At 49.5% G+C, this 13,428-nt stretch overlaps 5 protein-coding genes across 5 annotated transcripts; 4 read left to right on the plus strand and 1 right to left on the minus strand.

The window, feature by feature from the left end:
* Positions 1-252: 252 nt before the first annotated feature.
* Positions 253-3,903, plus strand: ALTATR162_LOCUS9459 (uncharacterized protein; the record flags this gene model as incomplete). Its single annotated transcript, XM_043317093.1, has 5 exons — positions 253-438; positions 526-549; positions 604-1,072; positions 3,323-3,419; positions 3,468-3,903. The coding sequence occupies 5 exons, from the start codon at positions 253-255 to the stop codon at positions 3,901-3,903; spliced, it is 1,212 nt and encodes a 403-aa protein (XP_043173028.1).
* A 1,611-nt stretch (positions 3,904-5,514) lies between these two features.
* Positions 5,515-6,512, plus strand: ALTATR162_LOCUS9460 (uncharacterized protein; the record flags this gene model as incomplete). The annotated part of the gene is made up of 5 exons (XM_043317094.1): positions 5,515-5,539; positions 5,592-5,604; positions 5,665-5,735; positions 5,822-6,212; positions 6,266-6,512. 5 exons carry the CDS (start codon positions 5,515-5,517, stop codon positions 6,510-6,512), a joined length of 747 nt encoding a protein of 248 aa, XP_043173029.1.
* Positions 6,513-6,885: 373 nt separating this feature from the next.
* On the minus strand, positions 6,886-7,363 carry ALTATR162_LOCUS9461 (uncharacterized protein; the record flags this gene model as incomplete). Its single annotated transcript, XM_043317095.1, has 2 exons — positions 6,886-7,263; positions 7,325-7,363. The coding sequence occupies 2 exons, from the start codon at positions 7,361-7,363 to the stop codon at positions 6,886-6,888; spliced, it is 417 nt and encodes a 138-aa protein (XP_043173030.1).
* A 245-nt stretch (positions 7,364-7,608) lies between these two features.
* Positions 7,609-8,861, plus strand: ALTATR162_LOCUS9462 (uncharacterized protein; the record flags this gene model as incomplete). Its single annotated transcript, XM_043317096.1, has 2 exons — positions 7,609-7,870; positions 7,945-8,861. The coding sequence occupies 2 exons, from the start codon at positions 7,609-7,611 to the stop codon at positions 8,859-8,861; spliced, it is 1,179 nt and encodes a 392-aa protein (XP_043173031.1).
* A 2,452-nt stretch (positions 8,862-11,313) lies between these two features.
* Positions 11,314-11,559, plus strand: ALTATR162_LOCUS9463 (uncharacterized protein; the record flags this gene model as incomplete). The annotated part of the gene is made up of 1 exon (XM_043317097.1): positions 11,314-11,559. The coding sequence occupies one exon, from the start codon at positions 11,314-11,316 to the stop codon at positions 11,557-11,559; it is 246 nt and encodes an 81-aa protein (XP_043173032.1).
* Between the last annotated feature and the right edge of the window lie 1,869 nt (positions 11,560-13,428).

Raw genomic sequence — 13,428 nt, forward strand, 5'->3', positions numbered from 1 at the left:
CGATTGGTGCATGGGACCCTGGTCAAGCGTCATGCAGTTGCCGAGGCGTGACAAGGTTTCAGGTCACGGAGCTGCCCGACGCCATGGCCTCTGTTATCGCCGGCGTGTGGGTAGGCTAGTTGTGACCACGCGCTTGTCCCATGCACCTTCTTGAATAGACAAGTAAGTCAAGTAGAATACAGCTATATATATTCCAAAGTACCAAGACCTATCGTACCGTATTTTCCAAGCAATCTGCAATACAAATCCAAAATGTCCGCCATCAACCTCCCCAAGAACGCTCACGTATCAACACACCCATGTCTCCAGGCGAAGCTCTCACAGCTACGATCGGCGAGCACAGGGTCCAAAGATGCGCAAACGCTGGTGCATGAACTGGCCCTCATGGTCGGTTATGAAGCTCTGGCCGCAGGCTTAAAGGCACAAGAAGCCGGTACCGTACGTCAATCCCATCACACCACATTCATCCGGTCAGATCATGTCACCTCACCATGTGGGGTGGTATTCCGAGACACACATCTATAGCAGGATTGCATATTCCCTATAGCTGTAGCCAATCCCCTAGACAAAAACAATGCTATACCGCCTACTAATTCCACCCAGGACAAATCCTCCCTCGGCTACGAATACACCGCAACCACCACCTCCCCCTCCCCAACCTCCATATCCCTAGTCCCCATCCTCCGTTCAGGCCTCTCCATGGTCCCCGCCCTTTCCTCCCTGCTCCCATCCCCCGTGCCCATCCACCATCTGGGTCTCTACCGCGAGAAATCCACTTTACAACCCGTAGAATACTACAACAACTTGCCCTACCACACTCCACATGCCGCGGGCTCAACCAAACCCCAACCCGAGCTAGCCATCATCGTAGATCCGATTATTGCTACGGGTGCGACAGCCCAGGCGGCGATTGACACGCTAAAGGATTGGGGAGTCAAGCGGATTATTGTTGTTGCTATACTGGCCACGGAGGAAGGGCTGCACAAGGCGTGTGGGGAGTGGGAGGAGGGTGTTGAGGTGTGGGTAGGTGGTTGTGACAAGGAGGTTGATGAGAAAGGCATGATTAAGCCCGGTTTGGGTGATATTGGAGACAGGCTGTTTTTGACGTTGGGGAAATAGGTAATTTAGGAGGTTATGAAGCCTGGCGTGTGACACTCTGCATGCGCGATAGATTTCCGGTCTTGCTTGACCGCCATAGTCAAAGTGCCAGTATTCTATACTTGTGAAGATCGCCCTTATACGATCTAGGTTTGTTCTCGGGATATAAGAGAGTGCATTAGATAAGGTTAGTTAGGTGTGTTAGCACGACTGGAAGATCGATTTCATAACATAATATCTAGGTAGTGAAGAAGCAAAGTAGTAATCCTGAGATTAAATACACAGTGGCCACAATAAACTGTAAGAGTTCATTGTCTATCTCTATATATTAATAAGCGTTACCTCAGTCATTAGCGGACTAGTGTTGCTCGTAGAAGAGCAAGCTACTTACAGTTTAGCGTCATCAGCTTGTAGACCAACAGCCCCGTGACTGAAGCGTAGTTACTGTGCCGCAATCCCCCAACTGTGCCGCACAATCCTCAAAGTGCTTATGCTGACCCCCAGGTGTTCCCTGGTTTCAATCGTAACAACAATACTCCGCTATTGTCCTTTATTTAATAATAGCATCCTCAAAAAGATCTCGGTCTAAGGTTAGGCGTTAATGTATGTTATTCCTGTAGTGATACCTAGTTGATGCGTCGTGCTGCATTACGACAGTACCCTTCGTTGTCGATTGTATTCATCTTTCAGGGATTGCCTTGTGTCGTTTGGCCATAGGAAGGGTGCCTTGGATGAACTTTCAAGGTTCGCTTACAGCCGTGGAGGAGATCCTGCGCCTGCCCCTTGAAGCCACATAACATATGTAACGTCTGACGTCAGCTAAAGCGGGGTAGCAGTACCCGTCTTGGTCTTTCTGGTCTTTTCTTCCTCTACCTAGTCGCTTACTCTCAAAGATTTAGAATCGCTCACGATTCGTCATGATTCAAATTTCCACGGCCAAAGAAAAGCTACCCCGAACCGATTGCGGCCATGTGTTCATATCAAAAGATCCGTGAATGGCAAACGCGTCTTGCTCTTATCAAACCGAACGCAGACTACACCGCCTGTCTTGAATTCAACCTCCTTGTCGTTGACTTGGTGGACTTGAATACTGGGGCAATCATCAACCACGACACGATTGTTACATACGATGCCCTTTCGTACGCTTGGGGGACTGCATTACCTTCCATCGAGTGTATTTGCGATGGACATACTATTCTCTTACGAGATAATCTAGACTCGGCACTCAGATTTCTTCGACGAACACATGACGAACGCTATGTTTGGATTGACTTCCTTTGCATCAACCAGGACGATTTAGTTGAAAAGTCCGTTCAGATACCTCGTATGAGAAGCATTTATGCTAAAGCCAGTACTGTGGTCATATGGCTCGGCGAATCACCAGCGATTGAGAACATATTGCGACACTGTAACAAAAGCTGTGGGCCGAACGAGGAGATTCTGGCTTGCTCAAGGCACATGGAAGAGTGGTGGAAATCCATTCTGGATTACACATGGTTCAGAAGAACTTGGGTTCGGCAGGAAGTGTTCGCCGCTGCAAGGTTGAACGTCTGTTCTCCTTACTTCTCTACAACCTGGGAACATTTCACTGGAACTCTGCACACGACGAGTGCTCCTAATCATCCTTCCAGTCACGAGGCTGTTCAAAACCTGAATTCACTCAATAACCTTTATTCGTCACGGAGATTAAAGTTACTAGATCTGCTGAAGCAGGGAAGAGGCTTTCAAGCTTCAGTACCACATGACCACGTCTTCTCCGTCTTAGGAATGATGTCCACGCCTAAACACAGTACAAAAGGATCATTCCCAGTTACTTTCAACAAGACTTACGACGAAATCCGCGGCGACGTCACTAGGTTCATCATACGAGAGTCTCAGAGCATCAGCATACTAAAGTTGTGCTCTTTGCAAAAGGATAGATCTTACGCATTCAACTGGCCGGCGGTTGAGGTGTCATGCCCAGTTTTGGGTGAAGTGAAACCAGAAATATGTTGCGATCGAGGAAGCGAGTTTCTCGAGTGGTTCGAACTCGAGAACCCTATAAGGGAAGTCAGCGCTTTAATGCCATCGGAGAACACTGCCTCTTCGTCGATATCCGGCCAGTCAGTCTCTACAAGACCTCTTGTGCTATATGGGAGAGCATGGGGTACATTGATGTGTCAGCTTGGAAGAGTCAAATTTCGCCATAGCGGGAGATTCAAAGTTGTGTCAACATACTTAGTAGATTATACGACCGACGAAGATACCAGGACGGAATCATCTTCTCAGGAGGACATTGACAAGTACCGCGAGTTTGTTCTTGGCCACAACAAGAGATTCAAGTCCGTATCAACAAACTCAGTAGATTGTACAACTAATAAAGATCCTAGGATAGAATCATCTTCTCAAGAGGACATTGACGAGTACCGCGAGTTTCTCCTTTACGACTATGGCTTGAGACGTTACGTCTTAGGAGGTATATCTAAAGAGTACGAAAGCAGGGTAGTTTGGGAGTGTCGTGGTAACGCCAGGGAAGGCGACATATTTGTGTCACTAGAGCCAGACCCATGCAATGTTGTTCTTCGAAAATGTCCCGGATTAGGCGACCTGTTTGAAGTTGTGGGCTGGGGTAATAGAATGTCGGAGACGAAATGGGTTGATAGGTCGGAGAAGATAGAACGGAGTGATAGCATGGAGCTGACTAGATCTATTTATCAGCGTACTAGACCCGTTAAGGAATGGATGATGAAAGATGAAATATGGGCGAAAGAGGAATGGCGTCCAGACCATGCGCCAGGACCTAGGAAACGATTTAGAATCCGTTAAATGTAGTCAGAGACTAGATAAACGGACTTGAAATTGCTTGTATTATTGCATGCCATTCTCTTAATGCGACAAAGTACCGCTAAGCTGTCATCCAGTATATGACGTAGCCAAGCAGCATGACATCCAGACATCCCTAAGCACCTCGACAATGCTGTAGAAACCTGTATCAACCCTAGGGATTCAGACTGATACAGACAGCGCTTGAGCACTAACATTCGACCTTGATTGCCCTAACGCTGCCGTTACTAAACCCACCCCTAGGAGCTTTTTCTACACCTGAGCCTGGATCACTACTCTACTTGTAGTAAGCCTTAGGCGTTTTGCGTAATGATTTGATCAGTGATGGGGCTTGGTTACCAGTATCTTTCTCCACAATGGCGGACATATGACCCAGAGAAGACGAGTCTTGGTCGCTCATATTGGCGCGTGGTATGATAGGGAAAATCCAATGCAGCCGGTAAGTGAATGATACTGCTGTAACAGGGCGGCGCGAAAAGTTGAATGCAGTCCCGGCTGCAAGCCGCCTTGATTGAGAAACCTTGACCGTCCAGTGATTGCGTAACGTGCCATAGTCCAGCCATGAAATCTAGGTATTGCCTGGAATGTACCTCTTCCCCGTGCCAGGTTCTTCGTAACATAATTACACCTTCTCTTCAAGCTCAAAGTAAAGCTCCCAGTGGTTCTTACAGCCAGGATTGAATGCGCTCCCGCATTGCGTACATTTGCTTCCGCTCTCCATGTACTCAGTAATAGTCAGAACATGCTTGCACTGTCCGCAAAACACGGCACCCTCTTCTCTTTTCGTAACAGGCCAGATATCAGACTTGTGAGATTCGCAGGCATCGTGGCAGCTTATACACGCATAGAACTTCTGGCAGCAGAAATGTTTGATGGCGATTATGTCGAGCGGGGAATGCCAATGTGCGCATTGAGTCAGTGGTGTTACGGAGAGGCCGTAGACGGTAGGATTTTGTTGTTTGTCGGGAGATGCTATGGTTTCGGACATGGTTGTGGTGTAGGTGTAATTCTGTGTGGCCAGAGCTTGCACGTGAAGGACGTCGGTTGGCCGGCCGTGAGGCTGAAAGCTAAGGAGCAAAAGTATGCGGGAAGATCACGTTAGTGACCCCACCCTTTCATCATCGCTTCATCCTGCGGAACCATCAAACATGTGACAATGACGATATTGTAACTTGTCTTACTCTGAACGTATGAGGTTGAAGCATACGACGGAAATTATGGATGTTTCGATGTAATCCGCATGACTCCCGTATCTGTCTGGGAGCAGCACCAGCAGCTTGAACCAAACAAAGAATGCAACGTCGCGATACTTGCCAATTGGACGAAGAGATTTCTCATTGGGTCGGCGTCTCCATTCTTTTTGGAACAGCTCACCCAAGCCCGAGTTTTGCCGGATGCCCTTACAGCTCAGAGTCCTCAGACGTCACTAGCCCCGCGGTAACCCCACTAAAGCTGTAGGAAGTACTGCTACTCAAACCCAACAACACCAACTTCTTCACTTCCATTTCCACTTCAACTTCAACTTCAATTGATCACTCTTGATACCCCTACACACCACCTTTCCACACTAAATCAACCATCACAACCGCAAACATGGGTCGCCAATTCTTCGTCGGAGGTAAGCAATTCACTGTCCGAGCCGCATCGTGACGTTAAACTGATTTCGCCAGGTAACTTCAAAATGTGGGTCTCTACTCAGGCAGTGAGTGCTTGTACAACAGCAGAAAAGCTGACATTCTGAAGGAACGGCTCCATCCAGTCGATCAAGGATATCGTCGAGAACCTCAACAAGGCCAAGCTCGACCCGAACACAGGTATGTAGTAAAGCGTTTCCACAATCTGAGAAGGTGCAAATATTCATTATATTATTTAAAAAGAAGAATACTGACACCAAAACCAGAGGTCGTCATCGCACCCCCAGCCCTTTACCTCCTCCTCACACGCGAGCATCTCCGCAAGGGCCTTGAGGTCGCGGCGCAAAACATCTTCGACAAGCCCAACGGTGCCTTCACCGGTGAGATCTCGGCTGAACAGCTAAAGGACAGCGGTATCACCTGGGCCATCCTTGGTCACTCGGAGCGTCGCCAGATCCTCCAAGAGAACGACGACTTCATTGCCAGCAAGACAAAGACAGCCACCGACAACGGTCTTGGTGTGATTCTGTGCTGCGGTGAGAGCCTCGAGCAGCGTGAGGCGGGTGAGACCGTCAACGTTGTCACCAAGCAGCTCAAGGCTGTTGCCGACAAGGTCAAGGACTGGAGCAAGATTGTCGTTGCCTACGAGCCCATCTGGTGCGTTTGATCTCTAGAGTTTCCATCTATATATGATCACTAACGAACAACAGGGCCATCGGTACCGGCAAGGTCGCAACCACTGAGCAAGCACAAGAGGTCCACGCCGCTCTCCGTGAGTGGCTCAAGAAGGAGGTCTCAGCCGAGGCTGCCGAGAAGACCCGTATCCTGTACGGAGGCAGTGTCTCGGAGAAGAACTGCAACGAGCTCGCCAAGCAGGCCGATATTGACGGTTTCCTCGTTGGTGGTGCTAGCTTGAAGCCTGCCTTCGTTGACATTATCAACGCCAACCAGGCATGAATTCCGCGAAGTGATGCTCGTCTATAGAAGATTGGAGCAGGCTTCGGGAGCGGATGGCCATGATGTTATGAGAAAACTTGACTTGGCTAGAATGCATGTACAGTCAGCATAATGAAACGTTATGAAGATCAATTGTGTTGGTTCCAAGCATATCCGTGATTTTGCGTATTTGATACATTGTTTATACAGTCGTTATGCATGTTCCAACCAGTATACATCGCTCCTATCTCGTTGCCCATCGCGAACAATTCCGGGCCTTGCCGGAATGATCTCACAGAGCCGTGTACTTGTTGGTATTCTGCAGAGCCGCTGCTAATGGCATCTTCTGATTGTCCATTGCGTATGGTATTCGTATTCCTCCATCATCCATTCCTCATATTTGAATCTTGCTTCCATGGAATGGACTCCAGATACCCCTAACGCTCTCGTTCAAACTCTTCACCGGTCGTCCATCCAACTTCCTGTTCTTCTCTCCTGTGCTGTTCCTCAACATCTCGGCCTTTTCCCTTACACCCTCATTCTGCAGATTCTTCACACATATTGACCGTTGAGCGCCGTTGATGTAGTTTGCGATGATTACGGGGTGTTTGCGTGGCCGTGGGCTGACGGAGATTTCAATCTGAGGGTTGCGCTTTGCGAATGCGGGGAGAGATGCTTTAAGGAAGGCATTCATGCCCCGGGAAGAACCCCACCAGTTGCAGTAGTGGAAAGTGAGGGACTTGCATGGGAGGACAAAGGCTCCTACACCATTCTGTGGTGATGATTAGCACTAAGTGGCAAATGCGGGGATACATCAGTCGTCCAGAACATACCTGAGCCTTTGCGACCGTCTTAATAGCCGAGACAGGCATGTTGGCGTGCAATGGCGGTAGTGACGGCGGTGCTTTCGCCAATCTCAAAGATCCAAAGTTTGGCGTTGGTCTCACGTGCGGTGGTCGTAGCCTAGGTTTGCGCTAGTGCGAACTCCGCGTCGCAGCTTCCTCGAAAGCACGATTCCCCCCAAACAACGACCTTTCATCATCACTCCCTCCACCCTTCCTATTCCAACTATTCCACATCGCTGTCTGGAGCGCATTCCAGAACAAACCTCGCCAACATGACACATCTACTCCCCCCGATGCTGTTGAACCTGTTCGCCCCGCGGCCGCCGCTGCGATGGGTTGAGCCGGCCGACCACGCGCCTGAGAAGCGCTGCACGCCCAAGATTGGCGGCGTTGGCCAGTACTTGGAGGCTCTGAAGGAGTACAAAGACAATGACGGCTACGTGCCGACCGACAGCTGGCTGCAGAAGCGCGATCGCAAGAAGCTCGAAAAGAAGGAGAAACAGGAGTATCTGCTTACGGAAGGGGTCAAAGATTGTACGACATCACTACGCGCACTTGCGTTGTTACTTGCGCAACTACTATTGGTACCACATGCTAACATTATATAGACAAACCTTCCGAAGACCCTAAAGTTCAGGGCGACGCCTTCAAGACGCTCTTCGTTTCTCGCTTATCCTATGGCGTCACCTCCGATGACCTCGAGCGCGAATTCGGCCGCTACGGTCCCATCGAACGCATCCGCATCGTCGAAGACGTCACTCAGCCTGCTGACGCGCCAGCTAAGAAGCGAAAGCGCGGTTATGCTTTTATCGTGTTTGAGCGCGAAAAGGACATGAAGGCTGCATACAAAGAGACAGACGGTATCAAGATCAAAGATCGACGCGTACTTGTGGATGTTGAGCGCGGTCGCACTGTCTCTGGATGGCGCCCTCGTCGCTTCGGTGGCGGTCTCGGTGGACGAGGCTACACCAAGGGTCCGTCTGCTCGTGGACCAAGTGGAGGCGGTAGCCAATTCGGAGGACCCCCAGCTGGCCCTGGTGGCTTCGGAGCCCGTGGAGGCGGTTTCGGTGGTGGTTTCGGCGGACGAGGTGGTGGTCGTGGCGGCTTCGGCGGTGATCGAGGTGGCTTCCGAGGTGGATTCGGTGGCGGAGGCCGCGGACGAGGTGACTTTGGTGGTAGTCGTGGAGGAATCGGATACCAATCCAACGGCTACGGACCTCCCGATGGCGCGCCCGCAGGTCCCCGCGGTCCACGAGGGGGTGGCTTTGGCGGCGATCGAGGAGGCGGTGGTGGATTCGGAGGCGACCGAGGCGGAGGCGGAGGACGATACGAAGACCGACGTGGCGGCGGAGGCGGCGGCTTCGACCGTGGATCCAGCGGCGCTAACAATGAACCGCTTGGCAGCAGAGATCGGTATCGCGACCGCGACGGTGGTGGGTACGGTGGAGGCCGAGACGATGGCTCAAGGAAGCGCGGCTACGAAGGCGACAGCTACGACGATCGGAGCCAGCGCCGCAGATACTAGGCCTACTCTCTGGTTGAGGTTTGTCAAAAGGTTACACCCCTTTTCTTCGCCTCACCACCCTTTCTCGCCATTGAGGGTAAGATCAAATTTGTTCTACTCTTGACGTTCGACCATACAGCAACACAACAGGTCAGGATGGTAAGGGTTGTCGATGTGTTACCTCTAGGCTTACGATCGGTCATCGGTTTCTCCTTCATCGACTGGTATATTGTTCCTTCTCGACTCATTGGTAAAGCAAAGGTATGGCGGCACAACATAGTCGACTACTGCCAAGATCTTCACCACCCGGGTTCGTAATGAGTTTGGTAGGCCAGGAACGGGTTCTCATCGATGGGTAGGACAAGGTGAACTTTCTCCCGCATGTTTTACTAGCTTTTTTCTTTCATGTTTTCATCCTTCTTCGCGGGTTTTGCTGGGTAGGTATCATGTAAGTTATAAGCACGCATTTTTGAGTAGTGCAAAGAGGTCTAGGTAAGGTTAACAGGTAAGGATGTTCTGTCTTCCGAACTTGGTTGATCTTATCGTGATGGTGTTAGGTATGAAAAAGCTTTATCTGGCTGTCAGTGCACGATGTCCTCTGTCCAATGTACATACACTGTAATCGAGTCAAAGCCTCTGTGCACGGACCAGTTCTTTTCGTGAGGCCACTATTCTTTTCCTTGAACGAGGGCAAAGAGCGCACAGAGTCAATCGGAGTGGCGCCTCTCAAGTATATGATCGAGCGCTTATACCAATCCGATTTTTACCACTCTCCCATCTCTTGCCATTTCTCGAATACTGAACTCTATTGTAGTCTCGCGCTTACCAGTGAACTACAATATGGCGCGACTACGACATGTAAACGGCTCCAGCAAGCATGTGCTTCAAGGTATCGACGACGGCCCAGTATTCCACGCGAAACGCTTAGCACGACGACCTGACTACTGGGAAGAAGATGAAGATGGTGACCTGCAACCGGTATTCATTCCGAAACCACCGGACCCCCTGTTCACACGCGAAGAACTAAAACCATATAGATCAGATCCAGCGCCGTGGCTCCAAAATAAGAGCCTGCGTAAACTCGCAAGTAATTCCAATTTATCACCTGACATGAACATGGCTGATTCGTGTAGAATGATCCACCGTTCCCCTTCCTAGAGCTTCCGACTGAACTACGCTTCGAGGTCTAACGCTACTGTCTCGTCGCGCACACGTCTATCTGTCTGTACTAAGGCAAAGAAATTAGTTGCCCGCCAAGACTCGGGCTCAGCCTGCTTCGTACATGCAAGGCAATACACACTGAATGCGCCCAGGTCCTATACGGCGAGAACGAGTTCAGGTTCCCGGATACATACGACCAACTCAAGCTTCTCAGGTTCCTCAAGCAGATCGGCCCAACTCATCGCGTGTGGCTGCGTGACTTGGTCATGAGCGTGCCGTTCCTTGACACTGACAACAGTCGAGTGTGAAGATGTAAAACCAATCTCGTTATGCGTTGGGGGTGGAGCTCTGCCCAGCACAACGTTGGTTACTACGATGACACATGTCCAGAGCTCTCAACACGCTCTGGATACCAACATAGTAAGATAACTTGGAGCAGTCTGTGCGAATCGCTTTTTCATCTCTTCACGTCTCTTCCCCAATTCCGCAAGTGGACTCTAATACTCCTGTGGAACTGAGTATACAACGATTGCTACCAGTGCACTCGCCCTAGACTGGGCATGTTCCATCAATCTGACGAGGAGACTTGGACTCTCATGTCTGACCAACTACACACAAAGCCTTTTCTCGAGGTACCAGTTGTGCGAGTTTTGCGGCCCAATAACCGTAGATCGGGTCGGCTACAGAATCAAGAGCGACATCTAGCGAATCTGAAGCGTAGACTAGGGATATGGGATCGTCGGATTGCTTACTACAATGATGATTGGAGTTTACCGGATGCAGTGGAAGAGGATCCCGATGAGTGTATCCGTGATTTGCGTTTTCTTTTTACCTAGATGATATGTTGAGCAGCCTTACGAGGACTACATAGGACACATTACTTGTTCATTACCCAAGTCCCAAAGTCCTACATTCTTTCGGAAGACAGGAGTTGGGCGCGTTGTAATCGCTTGTTAGTTGTCGCGCTATTAGGATGATAGGTAGCAACCCGACCGCGTTATGTGGTTTCACCACTGGATTTAACGATCTATCTTCTTCCACGGTCCCGTCTCACACACAAATCGCACTAGATGGATGTCATTACAATCTGATGAGCTTATAAAAGTTATAGGACTTTATCCAAAAGTCTAAAGCACAAACCTCCTCTCACCTCTTTTCTCATACCAATAATTTCACCCTTCAATAATCTCAGGACAGCTACTAGCAAGCCACCCCCCACTTCCTTAGGAACGAAAGATCCACTTCCCATCCCAAGATATCTGACGACTCACCCATCCTTGTTCTGAACGTTCCTCGTTCTAAGCTTGTCATCATGTCCAAGTGTTTCCAGTTCGTTGATGAGGAAAAAAGAGCTATTGATCCTACGATCCTGACGAGTAACGATGGTCCAAGCGTCAATCAAGTGCAGCTGTCCAGGAAGCACATTGTAGCAGCAGTAGACCACAGCGTTGAGCGCCTTCGCACCTTCATCGACGTGCTGCAGATCCACAGGATGGGTCTTGATGTGCCACCAGAGGAGATCATGAAGGTAGTCGATGGTGTTTCCGAAAGCGGTTAAGTTCGATACATTGGCGCCAGTTCGGTGAATGTATCTACAGAAACCAGAATTCAGATATACGGATACGACCAAGCTGACTAGTTGGAAAAGATGGCCGCATAACAATTCTAAATGCTGCAGAATGTCGCCAAAGCTTAACCGCTGGCATCAATTTGTATCTATACAGCGCTGTTACAACCTCCTCCACCGTGAAGAGGTGAGAGAGGTGAATGCCTACTGCCATGCCACAGGCGTGGGCTTGTTCCCATGGTCTCCCCTCGCAGCAGGCGTCCTCATACACCCCTGGACAGATCGCAGTGATCTACAGGAGCAAAAAGGCTTCTTTCTCTAATGCTCTTTCGGAGCGGAAATAATGCGCCGAATTAGGCTATTGTAGGACGCGTTGAGGAACTGGCGGGAAAGAAAGAATTTACAATGGTGCAGATTGCTCAGGCATGGCTAATCTCTAAAGGCTGCATGCCCATATGTGGACTGGAGACGAGGGAACCAATTGATCAAGCTTTGGCATCGCTGGATGCTAAGCTCGCCGACGTGGAGATCGGCTGATTGGAGGTATTATATGTTGCTAAATCGCCGTTGCCGTTCTAAGCGGGTAGTTAATTTACCCTCTCTTTCTATCATATGGCAGCAGCTGATCTGTCAACGTACTTAGCTTGTTCACAGGGCGCTAGGGTGATGTCGAAGGGCAAAGTTGTCGTGATGAACGTCAACGAGATCATGTTCGCGACTTTGATCGTTTTGTTCGCTCTGAGGGACTGCGAGTTCACTCAGATACAATGCATTTGTGTTTCCAAAGTCGACAAGCGGGATAACGCTTAACTTGTACCAACGTTGTAGCAAAGTGTGCACTCCCCAGACTGCCAAGGAACTTTCAACCTCCATCCTAGTTGTTTACATTTTGCTACATCACTTATGCGGAGCGTATACATTGACGCTACGAGCCTAACGCTGATCGTTATGCTAACACCAGGGTCTGACTGCAAGCGTTCACTAGCGGCAAGTGGCGGTTAGCCCCGCACTTGGTATCTAGCATTGACTATACTCAACTGTCTGTCGACCAATACAAGATTTTGGTGATCCAATCGTGTGTAAACAGAATGCGCCGCAACTCAAATCAACCATGGTCAGGGTCCTCATGTATTGAACCTCGTATTATTCTAGAAACTGATCAATTATTATAGCGTAGGGAGAAAGCAAAAGTGGGGTGTTTCGACCACCACAAGATCACCCGCGTACTGCGAACTGCACGTTGTTCCGTTCTTGGATGGTGTCATAGCCGCATTTTGACCGAAGCGAAATCAAGTCAGCGTGTTGCTCTAGAACGGGAATAACGTAGCAGTCAGCCACGTCATGCGACTGTTGAAATCTTGGCATGCCTGCTGCGAATGCTTTATGGAAGATGTCACAGCGAAATAGATGTCGTCGGACGTGGTGGACAGCTCGATCAAGCTGTCCGTGTATGGGACGGCGCTTCCCTCGATGGTGCCCTTTTAAAGTTACTGGGGCTTTCCTCCTAATTTACTGTCACAGGCAGAGTTCGCAACAAGCAAGTAACTTGCAAGCCTTGCTTGCTTAACTTGGCTTGGCACCAAGTTAAGCAAGTCAAGTTCATCTACATAAAAACATCAAGCAAGTCAAGTTTAACTAGCAAACTTGCTTAGTAAACTTGAATAACTTGGGTAACCTTATGAGGTCTTTGTTGTTGCAGGAAAATAAAACTGCGATAGGATTTTTGGTGTTGCAGTAGGTGGGCCTATGCTTACGGTACGGTACGTAGTCAGCTTACGCGCCCCAACACGTAGCGTTAACACTTACTACCTACTTCTGCACCTATTGCTATATTAGCGTGTATTATTACAGTCTTTTTAA

Source organism: Alternaria atra (genome assembly GCF_907166805.1).
Source record: "Alternaria atra isolate CS162 genome assembly, contig: 30, whole genome shotgun sequence".
In the NCBI taxonomy this organism is placed as follows: Eukaryota; Fungi; Ascomycota; class Dothideomycetes; order Pleosporales; family Pleosporaceae; genus Alternaria; species Alternaria atra.